We start from the raw sequence: 14,042 nt of genomic DNA on the forward strand, positions 1-14,042 counted from the left end.
GTATTATTTTCTACAGGGACAACTGTTAATGCTTAATCAGGGATTTGTTTGATATTTTATCAGTTGTGAACAACTAAAGACCAAAGTGTACCAACTCTCTGCCTGTGACAGTCTCACAGACAACCTCTTGACACTGGATACGGTTGCCAGCAAAAAATTATATTTAGAACAAGACATTTACTTCATGCTGCTGCACTTCTTACAGTTAAAATTAGTCATCGGCTACGACTAATTAACCCAGATTAACCTGTTTTATTGTAAAAACCAAATGCAAGGGTTCAGCCTTCAGTGTGAACAGATGACAAATTAACCTCCATACATGTTGCAAATGCTTGAGGTGAAACACTGGAAGACTCGTTTTCTATTTCAAGATTACGCTGAGCATGAAAACTCAACTCGAGCACACTGGCTTAGAATGTGATCAACAGAGCAGCGCTGAGTTGTGGAAAGAGGTTGAAGCAAATTCATCGAGATATTACAACAATGGATACTGTGACAGAAGACTTTGGACATTCAGAGGCTGACGCTGAGATGAGAGTGCTGACACCTGAAGATATTACTGAGCCAAACCTTGATGCCAGCGATGATGTGGAGAACCTTCGTAACAGGTGCAAATCAGTAACTGTAATTCTCTATATCGTATATGACTGCAGCTCAGAGTCAAGGGTTTCTGTATAATAAGGTTTATTTTATAGTTTTCATGTCAGTAGTTGTTGAGCGAACTCTGTTTACAAATAGCTCAGAGGCAACTATTTCACACACTGTAAAACTTAACAGCACATCTTAATAAAAATAGTATGACTCTAAACTCAAAAAAACATTGGAGTCACTAATTTCCACTAATTTGACTTTAGTCAAAACTCAGTTGTTTTGAGTGTACTTACATTTTTGGAGCATTTTAAGTAATTCCAATTTGTAGAGTTGACATCAATAATGCTGCTAAAAATGACTCTGCTTTTTGTTTTTGTTTCAAGTTACAAAAACATTAGGATCTGTTCAAATAATTTCATGTTAAAAAAATGACAATTACATTTTTAACAACTTAAGATAGTTGTAGTCTTGTCTATAATCAGTTGATCGATTTGCCAATCCACACAAAATTAATCAGCAAATATTTTCACATCTGTTTCTGTTTTTGGTCAGTTAATAAAAGACACTTAAAAAAAAGGTCCCATTCACATTTATTCAAAGATTTAACAAAAATCCGATCACTGATTTGCAACATTGCTCCTAAAAGCCTGATACAACAAGAGCTTATTTTATGGCCACATGCCATGGTAGAAACAGTACAAAAAATTAATGTTGTCTTATAGAATCCTGTATATTTACCAAACAATGAACAATATGTGTATTGATAGTCTTGTCTTTTTGACCCCTTTGACCCTTAATATTCAACCTCTCACACTCTGTAAGTGTCAACAGCACATACAAAGTCCATTTGCAAAGTATTAAAGTGTTACCTGTGCAGTATTTGTGTTTGTCTGTGCGGAGTGCAAGTAATTAAAATAATATTCTCTAGTTGATAGCCTGTAATACTTGGACCTATCTCTCGATGCTTTAACTTTAGCTGTAAATGAGATGACTATGAATGTGATTTGAATCAAGCACCAAACTGTCCAACCAGTAATGCTCTTTTCTACTTCAATACAGCAAGATGTACAGTGCTGAATGTGGAAGACAGACAATCCACAGCTGTTATATTTACAAATGGATATGTTTTAATCTGAGCGACAAATCAGGCTGATCAGCCTTTAAAAATGCCATGAGTTTTACACAGACCAGAAAGCACTGACACCCCTAAAGATGTTTTCACAAACAAGATCCATATCATCGTCTGCACAAAATATATTGTTACTGCACCAGCCAGAGGAACCTGCAGCACATGCCAGCAAAAACACTGGAAAACATCAAGGCCAGTGGTGAGATCAGGAAGTTTTCAAAGGAACTGGTTGATAGAAACGTACAATCATCTGATGGCTGGCCAAACATATCATGTCAGAGTCCCCTGAAACCAGTGACAAGCACTCAAGTTGGCTTCAAGTGAATCTCCTCCTCTTTCCTCCTCCTCTTCTATACCAGAGGAAAACACCAACAAACTCATCACTGCTCTTCCCCTGAGGCTCTATAAACCTAAAAACTAGCTCAAACTGCTAAACTAGCTCATGTCAGTTTTAGCTAGATAAAGTGCCAACTGACTGTGAATCAGATGAAGGCACACTGTGGCTGTGTGGAGGCTCCGTAGGTGTGCTTGTGCGTAGGAATACAGTAGTTCAGCTATTGATGTTTTCACAGGAAGATAAACAGCTGAAAATATTCTACATGAAGCGGACATTTAAACGGATATTGGATTGTTTCGGTGGGTGTGTCTAAATCACATTTTTTTGGGGGGCCCGTGCACGATTAAAAAAAAATGAAGTAAGCTTTAATTCAATTTAATTGTTGAGTCAATTAACTTAAACCATTTAAGGCAATCGGTTTCCTCAGTAAGTTTGGGTTGAATTAACTTATCAGGTTTTACAGTAAACACAACAGCTCCCCATATAATGCAATACATTTCAACAGCACCACAAACTAGATTCTCCAAAATGATTGATATGGCCTAAAAATGTTTTGACTGACATCTTTCATGCATGGGAACAATATCTGTGTAGTTTTATCTCACTGCCACATTGTTTGTGTGTTATTTTCAGTTTACGTGAGGCTGTCCACAATGATGATGTCCGACCTAAGATGCAGTGCCTGATGATGGACTCCTGCTTCTCCATGGTAACTATGCAAGGCGAGGACAGCGGGATCGCGTGGGAGACGACTCCTAGTCGCTGCAACACACCATGGGGATCTGAGGCTGGAAACTCAACAGCAGATCTAAGCTCTCCGGTTGTACTCAGGTCTGCAAAACCTGGGTCTGTTCCAGCAGGAAAGATAATCTTTGTCATGGATGAGGAGCTTATTTCAAGACGGAAGAAATCTAAAGAGCGGGTAACCAGTCAGAGGAGACAACGAGAAGTCCTCGTAGAAAGCTCGGAGAACATCTCAGGAAGGCCAGAATTAGTAGGATTCTCAGAGCCAAATGTGAAACCTGAAAGAGAGGGAGACGAAGAAGATCCAACTGAGCCTCTGGTAGATAAAGAACAACGGCTATTCAGCTTAGTGTCTGAAGGCTCTGAAATCCTCAACATTGTTGTTCCTCCTAAACTGGCTACTGTGGATGAAGAGGAGAGCAAAGAAATGGTGGACAACTTATTTTATCTGGTGGAGAGCCCCGTTCCTAAAGCAAGTGAGGAGACCAATGATAACGAGCTGTGGATCTCAACAATTGCTCCAACGCTGTCAGTTGTAGCTGCAGATGAACAAATTAAGCATGTAATGGATCCACCAGGGGCGCCAGTGGCCAGACCTCCAGGCAGAGGAGCTACTGGAAATGTGGACTACTTTGAGGCGTTCGCCCTGATCGATGCCCAGGCTCCAGGAAGTCCTGCTGTGATCGCACAGGAACAAGTGGAACCCGAGGCAGAAAATACAGCCAGGAGCCAGGATACCGAAAACCTGGTGCAGCCTACGGACGCCACCACCACAACAACTGTGGATAATGACAGGTCAGACACAGTCAGTCTAGAGGAAATCAACAGCGAGCTTCTAGATGAAGTCTTCTACGGTGGTACCGACAACTACGCCATGAAAAGTCTAGACACCGAGGTTAAAGGTGAAGTGCGTGAAGGTGCGCCCTTGAGGCTCCCTTCAAAACCAAGCGGCTCGACTTTATTTGGAAGTCAAGAGGACATCCTGACTCCGATCTTTCTACCTGAAGGACCTCCTAAAATTATCGACCCCATTTTGCTGGAAGAGCCCAAAGCCATGGCCTTCCTTTACACCGATCTGTATGAGGAAGCAATCGGCAGTCGACAAAAAGAAGAGGATACAGAAAGTATGACCTCTGAGAAGTCCTTCCACAGCAGGCATTCAGACCGGGAGGCCAGGGGATATTTAGAGAAATACGTCCTGATAGATGAGACGCCCACGGTGGATGTGGAAGCAAGGGATAAAGAAAAAGGCCAAGAGCAAGGTCTTCGGACATTACCTCAAGATTTGTATGATTTCGATTCACTGTCAAAGCCTGAAAAAGGTGAGGTGCCAAACTCGGAGGAGGAAATCACAGACTTCTTCAGGTCCAGTGCCAATTCCTCTCCATGTGATGTGGAGCCTTTCCCTCGATCACCAGAAGAGGATAAAACGCAGTCAGCAACAAAGAGTAAGAAGAGTAAGACAAAGAAAAGTGTCTCCATAAAGGTAGAAAAAGTGTCTGAAACCCCGGTAGATCCACTTAGTATCTCAAGCTTTGAGTTTCCATCAGAGGAATTAGACTGGGGAAGTACAGACGATCATCCAACAATCCTGGAAAAGAAAGATATAAGTGTGCATTCAGATCAGATATTGTGGGAACAAGATTCGGAAATGCAAAAGCCAGTTGCCCCTCCCAGAAGAAAAGCAACATCCTCTTCTAAGGCGTGTCTGGACCTGACACCTCTGACTCCAGTTGATTTTATTAAACAGGAAAAAGAAGAGGCTGGTGGAAAGGAGCAGAGGGAGGAGGAGAAGGAGACAGCGTCACCTGCAGAGACTGCCGACGAAGGAGATGGAGAAGAGACGATGCAGTCGTCCTCCAAAGTTTCCGAGGACGCATTAGCTGCAAAAGAAGCCGAGTCCCCACAAACGGAAAATGTAAAAGAAAGCAATGAAATAACAGCCAGAGACACAAAACCAGCTGAAGCTGAGGAGACAGACGCTAAAACAGTAGAAGAAGAGGAAAGAAGTGAAACAGCTACAAAACAAAGTGAATCAGAAGATGTAAATATTAAATCATCAGAATCGGCAGAAACAGAGGTTAATCCGGAGAAACAAGGAGACAGTCCAGCTCCCTTACCAACTGAACCAGCTAAAGACAAAGTACAGTGTATAATACTTTAGAGTAGCTACAGTATTTTCAATAATTTTGATGTCAAGTGCCTTGCTGATGTGTCTTTAAAATCACATTAGAATTACCCTGCATTCAACTGAGGTTAAGTCTTAAAACTTCCAATAAGAAGACTGTAAAATATAGATTTATGTCTCTGTCTAGTTTTTATCATTTGAACCCTGTTGTACTCATGCTGCATGAATTCAATAATCAATGTCTTATCCAAAACAGACACTCACACTTATCTAGAGCTGCCAAATATTTGCAAATGTCAGCCTGTCAAAGGATATTTGTTGCTTTTCTTTGTCATTTATCATCGTAAACTGAATATTTGGGGGTTTTCTTTGGACTTTTGGTTGCTGAAAAACAAAACAACTGGACATTTTTCTAATGTTAATCATAATATAATTGGCAGATTAATTGATAATGAAAATACTATGAACTAGTGAAATATCCAGAGGATGATATGTTCCTCTGTTTCTCATTAACCCAGTCTCCTCAGTGTAGACAGGTGGTAATAATGCATGAATCATGGTGTGTTTGAAGGCAGAGGTTTGGGTTACGAGTGTGAATAAAAGGGGGGAGAGTGCATGTGTTTGTGTGACGTTAGGGCGGATCTTAAGCTATAAATAAGCCTCTCTTGCTGTTAACCTGACACCTCGACCCAACTAGAAGTCTGTGTACTATGTACCTACTTGTAAACAGTCAAAAAAATTGTGATAATTCACACAAATGTGCACTTTTATTTCTGATTGATTACCTATAGGCTACTTAAATAAATAAGTACATTTATTTAATCCAAAGACTACCATGACTGTTATGTATGCAAAATTAAACAAATATTTTAACTGTGTGTACCTGTTTCCACATTATCAACACCAAACATCAAGCACAAATACTGGATAATGATCTGGAATAGATGTTTTCCACCCAATCAATAGGAACTGTAGTTAAATATTTGTCTTTTTCAAATCAAAGTTTTACTGCTGGACACAAGATGTCTCCTACATCACAAAAAAGTCCAGTTTTCTCAGAGTTTTTGAGTGGGGACTTTTAACAGACTGGACACTGCAATGTTTGTGGTCAATAATGCAAGTTTATGTCAAGGATTATTTTCAGATACCGCTGCTTCCAGGCCTGAATCCAGAGGGTGGCCTTAAACACTGAAAACACACTCACAGATATTAAAACATACCTGCATAAACATTGTGTAAATAAGACAGAAGTAAAAGGTGTAGTGCAGAGTGGTATTTTGTTTTGGCAAAGTAATAAGCTATTTTATATATATATATGTCCATATTTTCTAACCTTTTGAAAACACCTTCTATCCTCCACATCAACAGGTGGCAGCTGTGAGTTGATAACTTACCAGCAACTCACCAAAACAAGTCTCAAGGACTTAGAAATACACTCAATAGATTGGATATGCCAATTGACCCAGCTGATATACATATGTATTTCCATGAATTGTCTCCAACTAATTTAAGCATTAGTGCAATTTTAGAAATCACATTCACTCAAGTGCTATTATTTCAAATTAGATGGGGACAACAGGACTACAAAATTGCATTTTAGGGCCTTAATTACAGCGACACTGTGTGGCCGATTGTGCTCATATTTCTTGGGAAGTGTGCACACATCATTTACTAGTTACTGAGCCAAGTTTCATGTTTGTAGCTCATTCCAGCTCAAACTGATTTGAGTTAAGTCTTAAAGTAATAAAATATAAGGGTTCTGAACCCTAATTATTTGCAATTTGTGGTTCTCAGCCTGTCTAGTAAGGGAGTAATGCAACATAAGGGAGACCAACTGCCGTTAAACCCCAGAGAAGAAGAAGAAGAAGAGAAAGAAGAAGGAAGAGGGAAGAAGAAGAAGAAGAAGAAGCAGAAGAAGCAGAAGCAGAAGCAGAAGCAGAAGAAGCAGAAGAAGAAGAAGCAGAAGAAGAAGAAGCAGCAGAAGCAGAAGAAGAAGAAGAAGAAGAAGAAGAAGCAGAAGAAGAAGAAGAAGCAGAAGAAGAAGAAGCAGAAGAAGAAGCAGAAGAAGAAGAAGAAGCAGAAGAAGAAGCAGAAGAAGAAGCAGAAGAAGAAGCAGAAGAAGAAGCAGAAGAAGAAGCAGCAGCAGCCGCTCTAGTTGGTCTATTTCTGTGTCAGCACTTCCTGGTTGGCGCTGTGTTAGAAGTACTTGGATAAGTTAGCCTTCTGCTAACTCCGCAATGGACAATGTCCCCGGTTTTTGCTCCTCAGTCGCTCCTGAAGAAAACGGACCAGAAACCTGCGACAGCTCCTCCATGGAAGACGGACTCGTCGACGCTTTTGGAGACCTGGCCGCCCTCCCGGTCGAGGTCGGCGAGAGAAGACCGACGTGTTTACGGTGCCGGTGAGCTGAATTAAAGTGACGCTAATGCTACATAGCTAGCCGACTTAGAGTGCTGCCTCCTTTCCTTGATGCTCTTCTAATAACCTGGCGTGCTTTAATGAGGGAAACAGGTTTATGTCGTTACAGAAAAGCTCAACGCCAGCTGAAACAGAGAGAGGGCTATAGGCTGGGAAGTAACGGGGATATCACAGCTTCACGTCTTCAACTTTCCTCCCATGTAGTCGCCCTCAGAAGGTGTGTCTCTGTCCTTTTCTTCCACCACAACCCCTGGAGGTCTCCACATGTCTGTACGTAGTGCAGCATCCCGCAGAGGTGAGTTATTAGAGGTTTTAAAATGGTCGTACGTGCTTAATACCACCGGTGGAGGAAGATTTCAGACTCTTTTTTTTTTTGTAGTAAAAGTCGCAATATCACAGTGTTGAAACACCCCCAAAGCCCCAGACTTACTCCCATTTCATTTGGGTCTACATGATTTGATTAACTACAGATTAGTTTGAAATTTGCACCATTTGAAGTACAATATCTTACCATGAAAGTCCTCCATTCTTCATGTCTTGTGGTTCTGGTGTTGTGTGTGAAATTCTAGTTTTAAGATCGTCATTGTGTTAGGCTATACTGTGTATATTTGTTATAATGTGTGTGCATTCTGTGTGTTATGTAACGAACACACAGAAAACCATTGATCAGATTGTATTAATTCATCACAAGGAGTATTGTAAGGTTGCAACCAACATTTATTTTCATTTATCAGTATCTCTGAAGATAATTTTCCTTATTAATCGATTTGATTGTTAGGTGTGTAAACTGTTGAAAAAGAAATTTGCACCACTTGAAGTACGATAGCAACTTTGACAATCCTCCATTCTTATGGTCCTGGTCTTGTAAATACTTGAAAAATTTAAATTTACACTTGTCCTAGGCAAGATTTGTGTTTTGTTTCATCAGCCTAAATCACAAAATCTTGTAGAGGGACCGTGAGGTCGTCGTTGTAAAGTAATGAAGACACAGAAACCTGGGGGTAGTATTATTCTATTACAAGGCTGCAAGTATTGTCAACAAGATGTATTGAAAGTACGTTACAATTACTGCTTTATTTATTTTTCTATTTTTTTAAGATCATGAAGTAAAAGTGACTGTGCATTAAGACTTGAAGAAAAATTCATTTTAATATGTTTGTTGTTTTCACTTCAAAAATAAACATTTAATTTGCCCTTCCTGTGTAGACTCTATTGTATGCACAGTTAATCAAACATGCCAGCTGATTACAGTCACTAGTGCATCTTCATGAGAGACTTGTGGTTGTAATCAACTTCTCAAACCCCTGTTGTGCTTTCAGGAGAGCAGAGTACTTCGCACAGTGCCTCTACTCGCTGCTTGTTTGCCACAAGGAAAATGCAATGTCATAATTGGAAGGAGATTCAACGAGGAAAAGTAAGGAGTATTTTCTTTTTGTTAATTTGCTGATTTCTTAATATCACAACTCAAATATATTTAGTTTTTTTTTAATCTCCGTCTCCTCTCCAATCAGGCACCCAGAGCTGGCTGCGGTGTGTCGGGACAGCAGAACACTCATCTTGTACCCAGGCCCCAATTCCCAGAACCTGGAGGAGTTGGTGAAATACCAGGAAGTAGGAACTGTAAAACATAACGTCATCATCATAGATGGGACCTGGAGCCAGGCTAAAAACATGTTCCTCAAAAACAGCATGTTCCACCTCCCTAAACAGGTGTGTCTGACCGTGTTGTCATAATCAAGAGGATGAGGTTAGAGGTGAAACGAATGGGAAGTTTTGTTTTTTGTCCTGTGAATGTGATATCTCAGTAAATTATAATATGAGAAGCTGAATCCTGAGCCTCCAGAGTAATGTGTGGTGTCTCGCTGGACTATTTGATGAGAACGCCAGTCACAGCTTCAGTGGCTGAGGGGACTGACATCTTGGATTTTACTCTCTGAGATGATTCACATTGCTTCTGGCTTTTGTTTTAGGGCAGACTCAATGTTTGTAGCTCAGAGATTTGGTAGCATGAAACCCTATTTGTTGAAGAGACCTAATGTTGGACATGGAGCCTCTGACAAAAACGGCAGACTGTGATGGCACAAACAGAGCTGTTTGTGGCCTCAGATGCAATGACTTCTAATGTGAAGCATCAGCAGCAGCAGGAGATGTTCTGTCTGCATTAGCGGTGGAGAGGGAACAGTTAACAACAAGGCTGATAGCATAGGTTATAACTTTAAATCCATAAAAGCCATTGCCAACAGAGTGGGGAAAACCACACTTACATTATTGCTGATTTCTGCTTTGGTTGACCAGGTGCAGCTCAATAGGACTCTGTCCAGTCAGTACGTGATCCGCACACAGCCCTCCAACATCTGTCTGTCCACGCTGGAATGTGCTGCTGTCGCTCTGTCCATCCTGGAGCAGAATGACGACATCCAAGAGGTGATGTGGTGAAACAGTTACGATCGTTGTGAGAGTGTGTGTCTCGCATGCTTTTGTTTGTCCCACAGATTGTACAGTGAACATAGAATTACTTATACAGCCAGTGTCCACTTTGTTAGGTACACCTCTAAAATCTAATGGAATCCAATATATGAGATCAACCGTAAGTTCTGCCTTTCCAAAGATGATAATGAGCAGTTTTCATTGACATATGTATTGATTAAGCTATATGTTTATTGTTGATTACAGTGGTGTTTAATTGGACTTTAATATATTTAGAGGGGTTTCTGATTTGAGGGTAGACAAATGATTAAAACACATACCACATAGTCACAACGTCTACAGTTTGGCTCCTGGCCCTGGGGACCCTTATAACAAATCATAGGTGAGGGAATGATTTCAGGATAAAGCAGTTCAGTGCAACACCCCCACACCAGTTGAATTAACATCTCCTGGAAATTTCTTAACTTAAACTGGCCATTGGAAGCTTCATAAAGGTCATAGAATATGTGGCAGAGCTGTTGTACTGGATTGCATTAGATTTCATAGGTCTACCTTAATAAATTGGACAGGTAGTTGAAGTTGTGAACAGTTTTTCCTTTTTAAGTTGATTTATGTGCATTTTAGAGGCCTGTGGAGGTAAAAAATATTCAATCAAAATAAGAGCAAACTCTTAAAATTTTTTTTAAATTAAAACAAATTTATGTTGCAGAAATATACTTTTTCACCTCTTAATCTTGTTGCAGTCCCTGAGATTTGTTATGTGATCCCTTGAGGCTGGGAACAAGCTATTGATTTAGCTTTGCATTACTGTACCATTGTCAGACTCAACATGAGCCCTGTTATTTTTGGCCTGTATTTGTTTACATTTTGGCCAGTTGGCACCATTGAAAATATGCAGAATTAGCTATTAGAAGTTCCTGTTTGCACTGAACACATGGATTAAATGGTGGACTATTTTGATACTGGAGAAGACTTAAAAATGTGAGAAGTCTCATATTATGAAATACTTATTGTAACTGAATCTGCTGGCTCACAGAGGTTGCCATGGAAAATAAATACATTTCTTGTATTTTTCATCCCTCCTTCTTCTTCCTTTGTTTGTCCAGGTTCTGCTCAGGCCACTGAAAGCCCTGTGCTCCTTCCAGCTGCAGCACGGTGCTCAGATTCATCACAGCAAGGAGCATCTACTGAAGAACGGCATGTACGATAAACCCATGCCCAAGAACAAACGCAAGATAAAAAGGATGGAGAAACTCGTCACTGACCACAACATCTGCCCAAGATGAAGGAGGGACTGAGCAGAGAAAAGAGGCTCCACTCATCTCTGTCACTGCACAGGACTGTAGCATCAGCTTGTAGCAGCATTGGGGAACAGCAGGCATGGAAACCATTGGACTTCTTGGGATTTTGTTTCTTTTTTTATACATATATATATATATAAATATAATTGCTGGAAGCTGATAGGTGTAATTTATGTATTTGTTATTAATTTTAATGAAATTAATGACAAATTAAAGCTGTAGTTGAAGTGTCATAGTGTGACAATAAATCAGGTTTCATGGAAGGGCTGATTTCACTGTTGTTTTTTTAATAAACAGATTTTTTTAAATCCTGATAAATGACTAAAAAATAATAATTTCTAACAATGACACCCAGGTGATTTTACATGAAACTACCAAACACATATAAAATAACTGATTTTCTGTTTAAAATTGTATTATACTGTATATAAGGTCCCTAATTTCGCTCAGCACTTTCAAATATACAATAATCAGAGTATCTGCAGGTGTTAAAGCCTTAATAAGGCATTTAATCCCATTTCATCAAAATTACAAAAAAGTCTTAAAGTTAGTTTGTTAAGTTGTTAAGTTCTCTTGCCTGCTGATTTTAACAAAAAGTCAGTCCAGGAAGGGGTTCCTCTTGTGTGGTCCTTCACAAGATGTCTTCTAGTTTGACCTGTTTCAAAGTTTAAACAATCTTAAAGAGTTGTCCTTGCCTGCTTGGAACACAAATTGAATGAAAATAATGATAAAAAAAAAATGAAAGAAAATGACTAAATAATGTCATTCATTTAAATGGCGAGGATCTGGGTGGGAATTCAAATTCTTTCGGATGAACTGAAATGTCATTTCAAATTCGCTCAAGCTTGACGTTTTGAAAAAGCGGCAGCTCCTACAGCCGCCACAAGCGAGTGTCACCCTGCCAGCCTGAGTGTTCAGCCACCAGCTTGTTAGTGCCAGGAAACAAATCACCTTGTTCTGTCAAGAGACACAAACAGACACTGTCCTGTAAGTTCCCCTCTTTCATCCTGAATACAGATGAAACACATGCCCTACAGCAAAATGTATGCGATATCTAGCTCACTTTCCTCTCATTTGAGATAGTTGATGTTATATGAAATTGTTAACAGTGAATATGTAATAATGTTAAATCTAAATGTTTAAAATTAAATAGTTCTAATGTGTACTTAAGTACTATGGAAGCCTACAAGGGACTATATTCAAATGATAATGTAATTCCACAATAGCATTTTAATTTTCCACATATGTGTGTGTTATTTGAGTAAAAATTAAAATGCATTAAAACCATTTGCATTTTAATTTTCACATACTTGTATGGGCAATTTAGGACCAGCAGTTTGAGATTTCATTTTCAAAGTCATACCCTGCTGCACAGTGGACAATATTCAAATGTTAATTCAAGTTAGAAAATAAAAATGCAATGTTAACAATTTAACCTAATTATGCAAATAGGCAAGCAATATTCAGGTCACAATGATAATGAAAATGCTTCTTTTTTTTCAACAATTTGAAAACAAAAACCGCATTTGACATTTCATTTTCAAAGTCTGAACCTGGTCTACAATGGACAATATTTAAATGCAATTTGCAAAAAATATCTATTGCATTTTCACTTACTTGTCACCAAGCTATTTTGGGGTCAACATGAAAATGAAAAACGCAAACTGTCAGACATGTCATCAAGGCGGGTCTCCAGTTAGGACGTCACTTCCTTGTCACATTTGTCTTGTCACTGGGGCAGCGGCTCATGACTGATACACACTTTAAAACTATGTGAAGGAGCAGATGAGTTGAATTGAATTTACATGACATAGGTGGAGAATGATTTTGTCATAAACAGCATCACTAATGTTGACACCTATTTTTGTCACACTATGCTGGAGGAGAGTTCACAGATTTAATATTTAGAAGACAACATCTACATTTAAATCCAGGCCATAATAATATTTGCTGCTCTAACTGAGCAGACATGGATCCACAACAAAGACAAGTAAACATCTTCACGACTCTGAACTGAATATTATAGAAGAACATTTACTCTAATGATATTAAATTTCTTTAAAGAATAGCATCATAGGATAAACAACATGGTCATGTACTGTAATATTATCAGACAGTATTTTATTTGATCTACTGCTGATCAGTCTGTTCTCATTCCCTCCTCTTTTTATTCTTCTTTCACTCTCTCAGCTCTATCTCATCTGTCCCGGGATATGTTCTGCTGACTGCTTCTGCTGCCCCAGAATAAACTGGTGAATATTTGGACGGACGAATTTTCTAGTTTTCTGATACAAGTCGCTTTTTGTTCAGACGGGCAGGAGGTTTGTCTGAAAACTGCAAATCCAAAAGCGTAGAGAAAAAAATTAATTGATTTAAAGATGTTTGTTTGAAAGTTGTAAATATTAGGGAAGATATTCACTAATGCTATTCATTTATTTGTAAATTAATTTACAAATGTATTCACAGATTAGTTTTTTATTCGTGAAGTTTGTTTGTGGATCTGTTTTATATTTGCAAGACATTTTTGAGAGTTTACAAATGCGTTTTTCGTATTTTGTAGAAGGTGTTTTATATTTACAGATCACACATTTACTCTGATTGTCAATCAGTTCAAAGAATAATATTGAGACAAAATCTATCTCCATACCCTCATTTCCCCTTATGGCTAGCCCAGCTTGCCAAAAGTAAATGATAATATAAATGGTTAATTCCCCAATACAGTACTAATAGAGCTCCATTGATTTGCCGGTCCAGTCAGAGAAACTGACAGGAAATGACACCAAGCTGAAGTTATAAATAATCTTATAATAAACTTCATATAAGATTCGGGGCTTTTGGGAAAACATCCGGGGTAATGCTCAGATTCCTCCAGAAATTAAGGGCCAGTCTTACCTATTCACTGTGTGATCTTGCCTCATCCAGCGCTTTGCTGCAACCTGACTACATTTCCCATGAGCCCTTTCACTC

At 39.2% G+C, this 14,042-nt stretch overlaps 2 protein-coding genes across 2 annotated transcripts; both read left to right on the plus strand.

The window, feature by feature from the left end:
* The first annotated feature begins 167 nt into the window (after positions 1-167).
* Positions 168-5,807, plus strand: si:ch1073-398f15.1 (cardiomyopathy-associated protein 5). The gene is made up of 2 exons (XM_056402760.1): positions 168-608; positions 2,691-5,807. The coding sequence occupies exons 1-2, from the start codon at positions 484-486 to the stop codon at positions 4,963-4,965; spliced, it is 2,400 nt and encodes a 799-aa protein (XP_056258735.1). The 5' UTR covers positions 168-483; the 3' UTR covers positions 4,966-5,807.
* Positions 5,808-7,068: 1,261 nt separating this feature from the next.
* dtwd2 (DTW domain containing 2) lies at positions 7,069-11,338 on the plus strand. Its single transcript, XM_056402753.1, has 6 exons — positions 7,069-7,330; positions 7,552-7,642; positions 8,667-8,761; positions 8,859-9,057; positions 9,643-9,771; positions 10,881-11,338. The coding sequence occupies exons 1-6, from the start codon at positions 7,167-7,169 to the stop codon at positions 11,058-11,060; spliced, it is 858 nt and encodes a 285-aa protein (XP_056258728.1). The 5' UTR covers positions 7,069-7,166; the 3' UTR covers positions 11,061-11,338.
* Positions 11,339-14,042: the final 2,704 nt, after the last annotated feature.

This window comes from Seriola aureovittata, chromosome 18 (genome assembly GCF_021018895.1).
Source record: "Seriola aureovittata isolate HTS-2021-v1 ecotype China chromosome 18, ASM2101889v1, whole genome shotgun sequence".
Taxonomy (NCBI): Eukaryota; Metazoa; Chordata; class Actinopteri; order Carangiformes; family Carangidae; genus Seriola; species Seriola aureovittata.